The following is a 16,400-nucleotide window of genomic DNA, read 5'->3' on the forward strand; positions in this document are numbered from 1 at the left end:
AAATAATTGGGACGCTGGAGTTACATATGAACAAAAAATATTGCTCTGATAAAAGTATATAGATTGAACTTCAATTCGACAAAAATCACATATCAAAAAGTATTTTAATATGAAATAAGTAACTTTGACAAGTAATTGCTCATGTACTTGACAAAATATTTTTCTGTTAGTAAAAAAAAGCGACAAAAGGAATATTATATGAGGAAAAAAAAAAATGCATGTGTACAGAAATCAGATGTTAATTTGGCTGGCTATCACAAGAAGACGAGTATTTTTGTGGATAAATGCGTATCTGTAAGAATACTAATTACATATCATTTTTTTAATTGTAACGGCCAAAGAACAAAAAGAGTTTCTAAGAAATATTAAACATTATACACGAATTATGGCATATCGCCCTTTTAAAGCTAAAATATGTCAGGTTACATCGTTATATCTTGGTTAACAAGATTTTTCACTCTTTTGGCCTTTTCCATTCTCATATCACATGATGGTTAAAAGAGGACTAGCTAGTTCTAGAAGCTTTATGGTTAAATAAGACATAAAAATAAGTTATCACGTACATGTAAGACATACAATCTAATAATTGTAAACGCTATGTACTCATTCAATCATAGACATGTCTAAAACACCATTATGAAACGTGACTACTTAAAATGAACAAGAAAATGAAAACAGATTGACGACAATAAAATGTAACTTGTCACAAATATAAATTAAATAAAAAGGTAGGCTATTATTAAAAAAATATAAAAAAGATAAGTGAGTGAGAACATTCTCATATCCAGAGCAAAGGCCATATAAAACTCATGACCTATGCCCAATAAAACACTATCCCCACACTTGAATCACAAGATATAGGTTTTCAACTTGTCTAACTTGTTACTCATGACATTTATTTGTAAGCACATATAATCACACGATGGTGGTATCATTACTCTTATAATATATAAAGTATTTGCTAACAAAAATTCGTATTGATCACCTAAAAGGTGAGTAGTTGAAAGGTATTTGAAACAAACTAGTAGCTTTTGATTATATAAGCATACTTGCTTTACTCTATAAGGCAAGAAATGAAAACTACATGGACTTAAATACTTGGTATCATAACCACAAATGAAAAAAGCATCAAATCCCTCCGTAAACCCAATCTTCTTTCCTAACCGATTACACGTACGTGACCTTACAGCCTAGGTATAAGTTTTACTTGACTAAAAGGCTTTTCAAATTATAGTCCTTATGGTTAATTATGTTAATTTACCTATACATATATACGGATAAAATTTTCATGCTTTGCATATATTATATATGTGGGTTATCAATACTTATTATCAATTTTTGACCGTATACTACCAAATATGTTATAAAATATTGTACACAATCATGTCATGCATTTTTAGTGGTGTATGGCTGGTGTACAAATATCACCCATATGTATACTTTAAACATATATATGACGTATACCTAATGTGTTTGGTTAAATTTTATTGTGTATATAATCTCTTACATATAAGTTGAGAATGGAGTTATAATAAAGCAAAAAAAGTCATTAAGGACATGGTTTCGTTTATAAAGGAGGCCATGCATTCATGAAACGAACAAGCTTAAATATGGATTCCTCACAAGTTCCCAATAGTCTTAGACAAATCAAAACTACCACCACCAAAGATGACTCGTCAAGATTCAAGGAACAAGACCAACTTTTGAGCCCAATGGCTAGGCTATTTCATGAGCCAGGCTCCAATGTGTATATCATAGCCATGATGGGTTGCAAGACTAGAATCAACTCTGATGTTGTCAAACAAAATCTTGTTCATTCTCTCCTTCGACATCCTCGTTTCTCTAGCTTGCAGGTAAAGTAACATTGTTATCTTCTATTTACAAAACTATTGAATTATTGGAGGTCATTTTTTAGTTATAGGCTATTAATAAGTTTAACTATATATATGATGTACGTGAGAAAATAAAATCCGTGAGTATATACAGATTCTTTAGCTGTCTAAATTTTTGCCTGCATATATAATTAATGACATTTCATCATCAGGTTGTTGATGAAGTAAGCGGGAGTATCAAATGGGTTCCAACAAATGTGAACATCGACAACCATGTTATAGTCCCAAAACTAGATCCAAACGACATCGAGTTTCCAGACAAGTTTGTGGACGATTACATGTCAAACCTCAGCAAATCTCACATCGAGAACTCAAAACCTTTATGGGACCTTCACATTCTTGACATCAAGACGGCCGATGCTCAAGGGACAGGGTTTTTCCGGTTCCACCATTCTTTAGGTGATGGTTTGTCTTTGATGACTCTTCTTCTTGCTTGCACACGCCAGTCGTCGGACCCTGGAGCCTTGCCAACGCTCCCGGTCAGCAAAGAAACGGGTTACATCAAGCTTACTAATTGGTGGTCACCTTTAGAAGTGTTTTGGAACTCCCTTGTTGCGGTTATGATGTTTGTGTTTACGGTATTGTTTCTTAAAGACACCGAAACGCCGTTGAAAGGCTCCGTCGGTGTTGAAAATAGACCTAGGCGTTTTGTTCGTAAGAACGTCAGCTTGGCCGACATAAAGACGGTGAAGAATGCCATGGATGTGGTGAGTTAAGTTCATATTAATTTAATAAGGTAATCTTATATATAGTCACAAAACATTAAACAGCTTCTTTTTTTTTATATATATCAAGTAAATTTAAACAATATACTATTGACATATATATAATATAATGAACAATATCAATTATCTGATTGTGATGGTTTACATGACGATGATCGATGTTGGAGACGTTGAATGATGTTGTGCTTGGAGTCACTCAGGCCGGTTTATCGCGCTACCTAAATCGTAGATACAGTAAGTTTTCTTTAATTAGTACTACTGTATATATATGATATATTGATTTTCACAAAAAAAGATCGATCAGATCGAATTTATTTCTGGATTATTTTGCTTTCTTCCTTGGATCGATCACCTAATTAAAAATCTTTTCACTCTATTGAAGAAAAAAAAAACTAACTTCATAAGGAGTATTAATTTGGGTACGCGCGCCATCTGATTAATTTTCACGATCGACACTATATATATATATATATATAGTTGTACGCCGTGATGACATTCCTATCCTTCCTACTGCTAAATTATAAGAACCTACCGATTAAAACTATACGAGTAGCAATATATATATATAGTCTTGATTGATGACATATTCACAATTAATAATTTGATTTTCAGGTGAAATTACGAATGTTAATGGCGGCACACATCATAGTCATAGTAGTAGTAACGGAAATAATGATGATGCCATTCCCAAAAACATTCGCCTTCGTGCCACATTCTTTTTTAACCTTCGAGCGACCACCAGGATCGATGTAAGTTCATGATTTCAATTCCCGGCCTTGCGTGTGTACATATGTTGCCCAATTAATTTCTTAATTATTTTATCAACATATATACGGATCGGAGTAATATTTTTTTCTTATATATGTTTGGTGCTTCACATATGCACTAGACTCTTGTTGAAACAATGAAAACAGGAAGGACGAGTCGATGGGGAAACCAGATTGGGTACGTGCTTCTCCCGTTCACGATTGGATTCAAAAGCAATCCCTTGGACTACGTGAAAGAAGCCAAAGCAGTCATCGATCGAAAGAAAGCCTCTTTGGAACCCTTGTACACTTATTTCGTTGTTTACTTGGTTCTCAAGCTGTTTGGGATTAAGGTACGTACGGTCGGTCGTGTGTATGCACATATATTTATATGTTTTTGCACATATATCACAAGTTAACTTCGATCAACTTACCAGCAATGAAAACAATATATATATTCATGATAGATTAATTCAATCTATCTTTAAATCTTACTGTTATTAATTGATTTTTGAAGATATTTATTACTAGAACCATTAATTGTTTCATGAATTTGATTTAAAAGAAAAAAGACTACTTGATAAATCCGGATCGATTTGTATAAATATGGTTCCACATATTGTTGTCATGTCATCTATATATGTGTCACATCATGTCATTTTTGTCTCTTGAATCCGGAAGTATAAAATCCGGTATCATCTTTACATGTAAATCCACAATTTATAAATACGGACAGCCATCCATCGACTATGTACACATTAAAGCTTTAATCCGGATTTATAAATTCTGGATTCAATTTACATTGACGAATCCATAATTTATAAAAACAGATCGATTTACCTGTTATAATGTTTTTGTATGAAAACATAGCTAGTTGACGGGCTTTTAACTGCGGTCTGGTTTCAAAGACCGGACACCTATAAGAGCGTATATATATGCATTTAAGAAAAAAATTTCTTGGCAAATGTATTGTGCAGACTGTAGGAAAGTTAAACCATAAGGTTTTCTTTAATACAACCTTATGGTTCACCAACGTGCCTGGGCCACAAGAAGAAGTCACATTTTATGGGCATGATTGCGCTTACCTTGCTCCCAGTTGCTATGGACAACCTAATGTATGTCCTGCTGCACATCTTATAAATTCAGTTTTATGATAAAAATAAGGCGATCAACTCTTTTTTCTTATATAATATTTTTACTAATTGTAGAATTATGTAACAAATTAAAGATGTTGTTGCAGGCATTGATGATTCATATAGTGAGTTATATGGATAAATTGACGTTTGTGATATCAGCAGACGAAGAAACCATACCCGATCCTCAAAGGCTATCTGACGATCTTGAGGAATCCCTTAGACTCATCAAGATTTCTGCTTTGGCATTAGAGAGCGCCAAAAACAAGTAAAGAAAAAAAGCAGCGAAATTAGTGATCCCTTAATTATATTTTCTACATATATCTACATGTTTCATTCATCTTGTCTATTAATTAGTGTACCAAAACATATAACATGTTTTAAGTTATTATTTTCTTTAAACGATGAGAGTAATTTTTGTTAGGTACAATCATCATCATATGATTCATATCATACGTACTAGTACAACTTATTTAAGAGCAAGTGTCGTGAGATTTAAGTTCGGGTCGTTTAATAATTATTCGACTCTAGGTCAAATAACTTTGGAAAAGTGTGCTCGAAATCAAGCTCGTATGTTTAGTACATGGAAGTGAATCAGTGATGGAACAAATTTAATCCTTTATATCTGTAAGACTGTAATTATTTGATTCCCATCAATTGTGGCCCAAGAGAAAGGCCCAACGCCATAAGATTTAGCCCGTTTCTTGGCGGGCAGACCAATGGACAAGCATAAGGTGTTGCGACAAACGGATCGCATGAAAATAATTAGTTTGATTTCATTTTTGTAAGGAACTAAAGGATATAAAATAATAAGACATATTTGTCGTTCAATACATCATCATTTGGAGATAGATAAAAATGAAGTTATATTAATAAATATTTATATTTTCGCTCTATTTTGATAGATATATATGTTTCAAACTAGTTACAATTTCACTTTAACAAAACATAGTTTGGGGCAAATTCTGAATTTAGATTTTTACAATTTCGATAAATGTATTATCAATTAGTTGTGAACTGCACATTCTGATTTACACAATCTGATTTTCTAAAAAAAAGAGTAATTAGATGGAAACCCCTCAATCTCATGTACCATTTGGTACTCATTAATCCCCCAGTCAGGTAAGTGTCCAGATGACTCTCAACCACTTAACAAACGTCTGATTATCTCAAGTTTTCCTTTGACAATACTGATTCTTTTGAATCTGATTTTTGTTTATAATTAGTGTACTTGTCTTAATTACCATTACTTGTGAGTTGTATCCACAAGCATATCCCGTCACATAAGTATTTTAATTTTTTTATTAAAAAAATGATTTAATAAGAGCTCAAGGTTTTTAATCACAGGTCATAGTTTTGTTTAAAACAAGGATTTTTAGCCCCATGCTTTGCGGGATACAATATATTTCATTTTGACACATCAAATTTTGTTGTAATGTTGGTCTAATCTGCTATTTTGTATCCTGTTGTATATAGGAGTTTCAAAATCGTGATGTTGTTTCATAAAATCAATTATGGGTGAAAAACACTTAATTTGAGTGTGAGATAAGACCTACTTTTTTCATATCTACACTACTTAATAAAATTCTAAACTCATGTTAAAAAATGGATTTTTTTAACATGAAAAATGACTATTTTACAATAAATGAATTAATTTACACCACAAGTTTCTTATTTTCTAAAACTAGCGAAACAAACCCGGGTTATCTAATAAAAACTTTACAAACAAAAATATATAATTATTTATATTATTTGTTGATACATTATAAATTGATTCGAAAAGTAAAATCAACTAACTCTTTGTTTAAACACTCCAACGATAATACTTTGTTTTAAATGTTCAATATACGAGGTTAAAAGAGTAACATGTAAAAATATGAATTTGATGTAACATTGTTAATAGGGAAATGACATCACATTAACAAAATTAGTATCTATCAAGGATTCATGCAAGTAAATATTTTAGAGCCATGTAAGCAATTTTTTAAAAAAAACATGATGTCATAACAAATTTACTTTATTAATATAAGAGATATCCATCACACTATACCGTCGACGCATTACCTAGGTATATTCTAACTATTTTTTTTTTTTTTGAAAAGTAAACTTTCATTCACAAGTCGTCAACTCCAAAATGAGGAGTGTCCGATAACTTACAAGTAATATTTACATATAAACATCGAAAGCATTCCAATCTAGCAAACTAAAATTGCAGTTTCTTGTTCTATTTTTGAACCATAGGAAACTAGTCATCTTGATTTTGTGGAACACCTTTTCTACTTTCACGTTACTGCCGTTGAATCTTTTTTCGTTACTTGCTTTCTATAAGCACCAACATGTCACAAAAACTATCACTTTGAAAATCTTGTTGTTTCTCTTACTTAAACCCACATATTTATTGATTTCGAAAATGTCTCTAATCGGTCGTACTTTACACCAACTATTTTCTAATACTGGGTTGTATATTGATTTATTTTATTGTAAGTATATATATATATGTGTGTGTGGTGACCGTTTATCCGTTATAACTAAATACTCTCCACTCGATCACACACAGCAGCAACAAAAAGAAACAAAAAACTGTCTTCTTAATCATCATCGTTCGTTATGTTGAACTACCACTACTACGCTGCAACTTCTTCTTCTTCTTCATTCAATTGCCAAAACATTCGATTCACACCCCCTCATATTTCTTCCGGTTACACTTCCCATCCCTCACTTTCTTTTCAATATCATCATCACCACCTCCAACAAACTATTACTACTTTATCGAATGTTGTTTATAAGTATCATAATAAAACCCATTTCAATATCTCCCCAAAAACCAAGGTTGGTTATCTATACTTTACGTCATCATACTGTTATTTACTTGATTATATGTATTTGGATGTAATCATGGTGAACGTGAGGTGTTTGTGAAAATGTTTCTATGAAAGTTGTGTTTATGGGAATATTTCGGTGATGATTGTTTTGGACGTTTAATTGACTTTTTTTTTTATACTACAACATTTTGCAGTCAATGTCATTGGTTACTTACTTTGACTTGCAAGGTCAAAACAAAATTTATTTTACTTGAAGTATATATTATCAAAGTTCAATTTATGTGTTATACTGTAGTTAACTCAAGATTTAGTCCTTATATTGCATACGTGTACTAAACATAAGTGTTTGGAATGTAAGCAACTTTAGTTTGTAGCATTTGTATGTATCCAACTTTCAATATTGTTGTTATATGTATCTGATGGTTCTTTTGCTGACGTGACATCTATATAAGTTGACATGATTAATATTTGAAAGTTGGAAACACACACTAGAAACATTTAAAGTTGGATGCGTACTTAGATTTCGGGCTATAGTTGTCTAGCACGTAACCATTAAACATGTGATAATGTTGTCAAAACGATACATTTTACTAAAAATAGGGACTCAAGGTGAGGTGTTCACAAAGTGAGCCATTAAAGGTTATGATATCAGGGGCACCTGCATCAGGCAAAGGGACTCAATGTGAGATGATTGTTCAAAAGGTGAACTAAATATGGCTATATTGATTTTTCAGTCTACTACATTGTTTTTTTATATCTCTAGTTTTATACTACTCGTATTTATTTGTGTACTTCAGTTTGGATTGGTGCACATATCAACTGGAGATTTACTTAGAAGTGAAGTGGCAGCAGGTTCTGAAGTTGGAAACCAAGCAAAAGAGTACATGAATTCCGGACGCCTTGTTCCAGATGAAGTTGTCACAGCTGTATAATATATAGATTTAATTTCTTAACGCTGCTTCTTTTTTCTTTTTTTCCCTTTTTTTATATAAAACAATGGAAAAAAAACATGTTAAATTTGCAGATGGTAATTGGGAGACTATCCCGAGAAGATGCAAAAGAAAAGGGATGGCTTTTAGATGGTTTTCCGCGAAGTTTTGCCCAAGCACAATCATTGGAGAAAATGAAGATCAGACCCGACGTGTTCATTCTTCTAGATGTATGTATTTAAAATCTCTATTGAAAGTAGGTCATTTAAGTTGTATGAGTTAGATTTAACCTTAACAATATAAAGCATACTCACAGGTCCCTGATGAAATTCTAATCGACAGATGTGTTGGTAGAAGGTTGGATCCTGAAACAGGAAAGATTTACCATATTAAGAACTTCCCTCCGGAAACTGAGGAAGTCAAAGCAAGACTCATAACTCGGCCTGACGACACAGAAGAAAAGGTAATATTTGTAGGGATAATAAAGGTAACAATTTTAACCTGTTACTTAAGAATGAGTCGACTTGGATAAGCTTGTATGTCATATGGTTCAAATTCAATATCTGAGCCATAGGGGAAATGGGTTAACGCAAAATCAAAGTCACTAAACATCTATTTTATTGCATACAACCTCATAAATCATTTTGTTCAAAGATTTAGATTATTCTCTATAATAATATTGTTTTGGTATTGTAATTATCCCGTTAACTCCTCTTCTTAAAAATAAAATGACTGGATAAACAACTGGTTGTGGTTCAATATGACTCGGCTCATACTAATAAATGACCTGTCTTGACCCATTACCCAACTGCCCTTACCTGCTCATGTTGCCACCTTTAGGTTGTTTGATTTCATTGACTCATCGTTTTTTATTCTTTGTATATTATTTTCTACATAATACTTGACCTTGATGTTCAGGTGTCAGCCAGTGTAACACAATTATATGAAGAAACATTGCAATTATTATCATGCTAAAGTTTCTCTTTCATGTCTCCTAGGTGAAATCACGTCTGCAAATTTATAAGCAGAATGTGGAAGCAATATTATCCACGTATTCTGACCTTTTAACGAAGGTATTTAGGTTGAATCATGTTTGCAGATGATTTATGATATCTCCATATTCAGACCTTTTAATGAACTTATGTATCTACATTTCTATATCACATCACTTTGTCTCCTTTCATTTAACTAGTGAGTGGTTATTTTTTGGGGTGTGGTGGTGTGTGTTTTTTTGATAGATTGACGGAAACCGTTCCAAAGATGTAATTTTTGGTGAAATGAGCTCTTTGCTTTTGCAAGTTCAGAAAGAAAGGGAGACGAGAAAGTCAGGCAAGTATATTTATGCTAAAAAGCTAAAAACATGTTTAATATATGATAACCTTATGATTTTGTAACTTTCTTTGTTTCAATAACCAGAAAATGCTACTAAACTTGATAGCCAATTTAGCAAGTCACCTGCAACCAAGGTACGTGGTTATGCTATCTTAAATTTTATATCTGTTAGTTCTATAATTTTACTTGCTATCTTAAACTTTTACAGGAAAGCTGGAGAGGGATTCCCACCAATTTAAATAACATCCCTCATTCCAGAGAAATAAGGGAATATTTTTACGATGATGTGCTTCAAGCTACCCAAAGAGCTATCAACGATGGAAAAATTCGAGTAAAGGTGGAGATCAATATTCCAGAGCTGAACCCTGAACAGGTGAGGGACAATTATCCCTTTTAATTACTGATTTGTTACTTAGAGTTTAATATATATCTTTAATTATTTATAAACAGGATGTATATCGGATAGGTACTTTGATGGAACTTGTTCGAGTTCTTGCTCTATCATTTGCCGATGATGGAAAGCGTGTCAAGGTATATTTATCATGGTTCTGACACAATATGCATCTGAAAAGAGGTGTGTCAGAATGGTAGTTTAAGTATACTAAACTCTAGATATACCTTACATTGAATAGAAATAACAATGCAGGTTTGCGTTCAAGGATCTATGGGAGAAGGAGCACTTGCAGGGATACCATTGCAGCTTGCAGGGACACGGAAGATTTTGGAGTTCATGGACTGGGGTAGCGATGGTGCAATGGGGAACTTTATAAACATTGGTTCTATAGGTACTAGACTATGAAATCATTACAAATGAATATGCTTCTCTCGTAAGATGATTTTCAATTCATAGGTCAATAGTGCTTGCATAAAATAGTTAATATTGGATCTGTATGTGGTTTGGTGTCCTGCAGGTGGCAAAGAGGTTGATGAAGTAGATGACATCTTCATCTTAGTGGCTCCTCAAAATGCCATGGGAAATTGCATCATTGACGTAAAAACTCTAAGATCAAATTTATATAGGTGCAAAAATGGGCAAGACTGGCGGGTTGGGTTATGGGCCAAATGGGTTATGCTTGGCTGACATGAAACAGATATTGTCCAAAATCTTTTTAACTTTTTATTGATAATTAGTGTGTCAAATATAATTACCAAGTTCGTATTTAGGAGGTTTTATACATTAAGAGTACACTTTGGGCGACTTTGGACCCGTTAGAGAGAAAGATAAACCAAGTCAACCTATTTATAAATAATGAGTTCAGAATTACCTCCTCTACAAATATACATATAGTGTATAAATATACATGCATAGAACACCATCAGTTGACAAGTAATCATGTTTGATGATGCAGGATCTAAGGGCAATGACTGATGCTGCTGGCAGTCGTCCTGTCATTCTTATCAATCCTAGGCTTAAGGTTGGCACAAAATGTCACATTTCTTTTTGTTATATTGTAATTCTGTATTGTATTAAGGGCCATATCTAGCACCAAAATCTTTATTATCTGAAAATTTTGTGAAAAAAAGGGAACTGACATTCTTTTTTTACTTTTTATGATTAGGATTTACCGGCTTCAAGTGGTATAATGCAAGTAAGTTCAGAGAGCCTGTAAACTTTTTTTGTGGTACATCAGTCTAGTTTTCTAAGCTGATTTTCATTGACTAGACTATGGGTCGAGAAAAGAGACTGGAGTATGCTGCATCTTTTGAAATGTGCTACCAGTTCCGCCTTCTCTATTTTCTAGGAACACAGTATCCAATTATGGGTGCTCTGAGGTAACCAACATTTCCTTCTGGAAAAAAAAATTCTGGAAAATTTTAGTTTGAACTTTTGTTCATTGATACGATCACTTTGATTGCATCATTGCATGGCGCTGATTCTCTAAATTGACATTCAGAGCTCTTCTGTTCTATTGTTACTGATATTTATGAGAAATTTAATTTTGCAGGATGGCTTATCCATATCGGTATGAGTTGTTCAAGAGAGTAAATGAGCCATCTGGAAAGGAGAAATATGTCATTTTGTCAACATTTCCTAGTCGGCCAACTGGTGATGAAATAAACGATGCATTTGAAGGAAGAACAAGGTACCATATACAAAAATTTATCAGCATTTGAGAACCCTATATTGTATTAATCACATATTAATCATCTTCTGGCAGAGATCAAGCTAAGAAGACATCAGGGTTCTGGTATGATCCCATTGTTCGGTGTTCTGTCTAATTAGTTGTTTAGTGTTCTAAAGCTTTTGTACACATCTTCAAGTGTTGATTAATGTATTGTGATTTTCTATTTCAGGGGATTCTTGAACAGCATTCTTTCAACATAGAAAGATCTTGTTTGAACAAGAACATCTACTCAATTTTGAGAGCAGAACTTGCTCACTAAATCTCTCTCTTCAGGCGGCATTTGTATATCACGTATAAAATGTACATTTCGTTTAGATATTGAAACTATTTGTTACTAAATTCTGGCAGTTTGATCGTGTTTAAGTTCATAAACATTTTTCCAGTTATCCTACCGTATGTTCATCTTGGTACTCATCCTCAGAGTGAGAAACAATTGAATCATTTCAATGTATTATATACAAGCATTTGAATAGAGTAAAACAATTGTTATTTTCCGTAAGAAAACAATAAGTGGAAAAAAGTCTCGACAATCCCAACACCAAATTATTAAAGTTGGGTGATTTTAGAGAATCAAAACGAGAAATAAACATGTTGAAATGAGTAATTAAAATCAGTTTAAACTCTCTTATGTAACTAGGTGGGTGATTGTTCAACGCCTTACCCCTCTAATTAGCTAAATTCATTCCTTGCTAGTTGCTAGCCATGCTTCTTATCGGATGTTGTTTCAAGTTTGGCACTCTAATTAGCTAAATTCGTTCCTTACTAATTGCTAGCCACGCTTCTTATCGGATGTTGTTTCGAGTTTGGCATGTCACTTGCTTTTCAATGAATAAGTTGAAATGGACGTCTAAAATTCACATAATTTATTTTGACTCGTTACCCAACCTGACACGATGATATTTTACAATATCTCTATTCATCAATTACTCTGATCATATAAAATCAAAATTAGGTATATCTTTAGCTAAAAGCAAAACTTAATAAACCAAGGTATTTCTCTTAGCACACTTATCTTAATAAGTATTTTGAAACATGTATTTCTCTTTGTTGTGACATACATCATACTCGTATATGTAAAGATAGAAACAAAAAAAAGGGGGTAAAATAAATATACCATAAAACCTAAAGGACTCCTGTTTAAAATCTTCACCAAAAGTATAATTCCAATACATATAACACACCCCAACTCCACCGTCGCTCCTCCGTCACTCAAAACCCTAAATTTCCGATCTCCGGCGAAATCCCATAAACTTTGGTGTCACTTTCTTCTGAAATTTCAAGGTACATACATTATTCAATCCCTTATATATATATATATTTATATTTGGTTTTTTGCTTTCATTTCTTTTAATTGTGTGTGTGTGTGTTTTATGAATGTCAAATTTATACATGATTTATTGAAAATTTAGCTACCAAAATAATGGGTTTTGATTTAATATTCAAAAGTTGTGTGCTTTTTGGGTATCTAATAGAAAATAAGAATTTAGTTATAAATTGTTGGTTTTCAGAAAGGAGGGTAACTAGGAAGATGCCGCTTTATGATTGTATGCTGTTGTTAAAGCCTCATGTTAAAAAGGATTCCCTTATTGAATTGGTTTCCCGAGTCGGTAAACACGTGTTTCGAAGAAATGGTGTTTTGACTGAGCTTAAATCGCTTGGGACCGTTCAGTTGGGTTACGGTATCAAGAAGCTTGATGGCAGATATTATCAGGTATGCTGTTTACTTTAAGAAATGTTGATATGAATCTTGTCATATTGCAATTTAGAAATTGTTTTGTCATCATTACCTTCAACCTAGTTTCATTTTGTTCGTCTGTTTTTCATTTTGACATCGTTAATGAAGTTTTTGATTTCTCATTTCTTATGTATCTTTGTTTTCTTGGTTCACTGTATATATTAATTTCTTTGGGCTGAGATAACAAACTGAACCATTACTTAGTTGGAATCTTCAGTTTTATATAAAAATAGTTGCAAATGAGAGGCCTTGATTTTTTTGAAAATTTTGGTAATTAATCTATCTGTTACTATAATAATAGACTTCCAAAAAAATGCGGGGTTGTTTGAATTTTGGACTTTTATTTGAGATACAAGAATAAGATGTATTACATTGAGTTAGCTTTTATGTTTCATTCTCTCGTGTTTTTATGTTTCATTCTCTCGCGTGGTAAAAGTTTTTTGGGTATGAAAAGTTTCTACTCATACCAATTTGCAATCATTCTTTAATTTCCATCGTTTATATGTGATGAAAACAATGAGTATTTGATCAAATTTATGTGTGTGAATTGTTTAATTGCAAAATCGAATCAATTCCCATAACTAGACCAAACAATTTTTTATACAATCATACCCTTTCTCTCTGTTCTACTTTTCTATCAAACCTATGCCTATATACAAACCTATTCCAAATCCATTTACAAACCAAACTCCACCTAAATAATGGAGTATAGTTTTTTTTTAAAAAAATCTAGTTGTTCCTTTTATATACTAGAAGAGTAGACGATTCCTATGTTGTATGATGATGCTTGACAAAGTTTTGGCCGTCAATTATTTTAGAGAAATGGAAAAACACTACTACATAGTTGTGGTTGTTGGAAAAAATTACTACATGAAGTTGTTGGTTCTTTCATTTATATTTCGATAGAGATCAACCTGACAGAATATAAGGAATGAGAAAGACCTTTGTCTAAAATCAATCTGTTTTACCCATATTCTAAGTCCATCCCTGCCACTTCACAAAAAGGGGGAAAGTCTATACCAGTATTCTGCCTTAGTTTTTTATGTAATCTGTGTGTTTGTGCACACGTTGCCCTTTAAAACTGAGAAGAAGTTCACTGAGAGTATTATAGACTTTAGAAGTAATTGTTATGTCCCGTGTGGTTGTAACTAAATAGTATACTTGAGATTTTGGAGACAAAATAAGGGCTATATTCTGTCGGTTGCTGCTTTTTGGAGGTCCAATTAGTCAGACTGTTGCTGACCTGCTGTTAATAAGAAATTATGCGTTGTCTTTGTTGGATAAGTAATTGTAAACAGGTGAAAAATGTCAACCTAAGCTTTCTAGTTTTGTAGATGCCATCTGTCTAATCATTGGTCAGAGTTTGAACAACTTCAACTGTGTGTGGTTTCCACTTGTTGAATTATAAGTACACAGATTGAGGAAACATTGTTCAAATAACGGAAATTGTTTCATATAATCGCATAATATGCTTGGAATTAGCCCTCAATGGTGTCTATGTTATTAACCTGTAGACTATAGTTTACCTAGTTGAAGTGCTCATAAATTTATAGTTCAATTTAGATCATCATTGTGATAATAAGCTAATTTGCTGTTCTATAACGATACTTAATGAGCATTGTACTTTTTGGCTTTGTGTACTTGATATACACAGACCCACCAAGCAAAACCTTTAATAAGTTGGTGCTCAATTGTTGAAATCTTGTTCATGGCATAGGGTCAACTGATGCAAATGACAATGATGACCCCACCAAACTTCAACAAGGAGCTCCATTATCTGAATAAGGAAGACCGCCTCTTACGCTGGATTTTGGTCAAACACAGAGACGTCAAGTTTGGTGGAGGTGAGTCTCAGGATGAAGATGATGGTAACAATGGCTTGAGAATGATAAGAAGTAGCTATTATGATGTTGATAGTGAAGAGTCTGAGGACAAAGATGATGATCAGGAAGAGTATGACAGGGCATTAGAAGAACAAAACACAAAGCCTAAAGTCAACTGATCTTAAGTTGACCATATTTGTCCTTTTGAGTTTCGTTTAAAAAACACCTTAGTTTGTGATATGTATGATAGATGGAATGATAGTGGTTAGCCTTCTCTTTTCTTTAGTATGTTGGTGTTTTGCACTTTTGCTACTTGTTAGACTATCAGAAATGGCGTTAATAACACACCGTCTATTAAGATTTCCATGTTTGTATCTTTTAAAATATTTTGAAGGTTTTACGAATTGTAACTTCCTAAAAGTCTCTATCTATATTATATATAAAAAAAATTAATTCCTTATTTATGAAAATGTAGAAACTTGTTTAATATTAAAACACTAGCAAATTTACCCAGGTTTAACCCGGGCGTTTTAATTAAAATATAAAACTATAAAATATGCATGTAATTTTTGTTATTAATTATAAATTGATATGGAGGTAATGAATTGAATAACATAATAGTTATAAAAAAAATTTATTTATAATAAAAAATTAGTAACTTTAAATAAGTATCTAGTGAACTATTTTTAATTAAATATATTTATGACATCATAATTAAAATAAAGAGTTTTTAAGTAAAAATGTAAACTTACCACATCACAATTTTCTAAAAATACTTTTAAAAGACAATTTATGTAGTATAGAGATTGCACCTTTTAAAATACTTTTATTTACACTACACATCCTTGACATTAATAATTAAATTAGACTTTATATCAATTACTTATACATCAATATTACACCACTCGACATTGTTTTCACAACCAACTGTTGCTCTCACCACCACACCGTCGCCACAACAATCATTGTCGCATTACGCGGATATCGTGTTATTACTTTCAAAAGCAAATAAATTCAAAAGTAGTTGGTATGAATTATTGATGACATATTAACCTATAGTGTCCGCAATAAATATTTTTTACTATCATTAGAAAAACTTGAAGAAATTGAGATTTGATAACCGGTATCTAGTGCGTA

The 16,400-nt window shown here is 32.5% G+C and overlaps 3 protein-coding genes across 3 annotated transcripts; all 3 read left to right on the plus strand.

The window, feature by feature from the left end:
* The first annotated feature begins 1,610 nt into the window (after nucleotides 1-1,610).
* LOC122598422 (wax ester synthase/diacylglycerol acyltransferase 11-like) lies at nucleotides 1,611-4,768 on the plus strand. Its single transcript, XM_043771017.1, has 7 exons — nucleotides 1,611-1,853; nucleotides 2,045-2,599; nucleotides 2,785-2,851; nucleotides 3,230-3,366; nucleotides 3,507-3,716; nucleotides 4,341-4,478; nucleotides 4,604-4,768. The coding sequence occupies exons 1-7, from the start codon at nucleotides 1,611-1,613 to the stop codon at nucleotides 4,766-4,768; spliced, it is 1,515 nt and encodes a 504-aa protein (XP_043626952.1).
* Nucleotides 4,769-7,022: 2,254 nt separating this feature from the next.
* Nucleotides 7,023-12,091, plus strand: LOC122595908 (adenylate kinase 5, chloroplastic). Its single transcript, XM_043768386.1, has 18 exons — nucleotides 7,023-7,325; nucleotides 7,919-8,020; nucleotides 8,116-8,244; nucleotides 8,343-8,477; nucleotides 8,564-8,710; nucleotides 9,246-9,320; nucleotides 9,486-9,576; nucleotides 9,664-9,713; nucleotides 9,788-9,952; nucleotides 10,030-10,110; nucleotides 10,226-10,364; nucleotides 10,491-10,570; nucleotides 10,929-10,994; nucleotides 11,139-11,168; nucleotides 11,243-11,352; nucleotides 11,526-11,663; nucleotides 11,739-11,768; nucleotides 11,875-12,091. Exons 1-18 carry the CDS (start codon nucleotides 7,104-7,106, stop codon nucleotides 11,903-11,905), a joined length of 1,821 nt encoding a protein of 606 aa, XP_043624321.1. The 5' UTR covers nucleotides 7,023-7,103; the 3' UTR covers nucleotides 11,906-12,091.
* Nucleotides 12,092-12,850: 759 nt separating this feature from the next.
* On the plus strand, nucleotides 12,851-15,627 carry LOC122595144. The gene is made up of 3 exons (XM_043767462.1): nucleotides 12,851-12,986; nucleotides 13,214-13,416; nucleotides 15,158-15,627. Exons 2-3 carry the CDS (start codon nucleotides 13,234-13,236, stop codon nucleotides 15,440-15,442), a joined length of 468 nt encoding a protein of 155 aa, XP_043623397.1. The 5' UTR covers nucleotides 12,851-12,986; nucleotides 13,214-13,233; the 3' UTR covers nucleotides 15,443-15,627.
* The last annotated feature ends 773 nt before the right edge of the window (nucleotides 15,628-16,400 follow it).

The sequence above is a fragment of the Erigeron canadensis genome, chromosome 4 (assembly GCF_010389155.1).
Source record: "Erigeron canadensis isolate Cc75 chromosome 4, C_canadensis_v1, whole genome shotgun sequence".
NCBI lineage: Eukaryota > Viridiplantae > Streptophyta > Magnoliopsida > Asterales > Asteraceae > Erigeron > Erigeron canadensis.

Excerpts from the sequence above, each read along its gene's own strand:
- LOC122598422 (XM_043771017.1), top strand. The coding sequence starts at position 1,611 with ATGGATTCCTCACAAGTTCCCAATAGTCTTAGACAAATCAAAACTACC. Across the intron at positions 3,367-3,506 it reads GAGCGACCACCAGGATCGAT|ACTCTTGTTGAAACAATGAA; the intron begins GTAAGTTCATGA and ends CATATGCACTAG. Across the intron at positions 3,717-4,340 it reads TCAAGCTGTTTGGGATTAAG|ACTGTAGGAAAGTTAAACCA; the intron begins GTACGTACGGTC and ends TGTATTGTGCAG.
- LOC122595908 (XM_043768386.1), top strand. The coding sequence starts at position 7,104 with ATGTTGAACTACCACTACTACGCTGCAACTTCTTCTTCTTCTTCATTC. Across the intron at positions 8,021-8,115 it reads GTGAGATGATTGTTCAAAAG|TTTGGATTGGTGCACATATC; the intron begins GTGAACTAAATA and ends TGTGTACTTCAG. Across the intron at positions 11,169-11,242 it reads CTTCAAGTGGTATAATGCAA|ACTATGGGTCGAGAAAAGAG; the intron begins GTAAGTTCAGAG and ends TTCATTGACTAG.
- LOC122595144 (XM_043767462.1), top strand. The coding sequence starts at position 13,234 with ATGCCGCTTTATGATTGTATGCTGTTGTTAAAGCCTCATGTTAAAAAG. Across the intron at positions 13,417-15,157 it reads TTGATGGCAGATATTATCAG|GGTCAACTGATGCAAATGAC; the intron begins GTATGCTGTTTA and ends TTCATGGCATAG.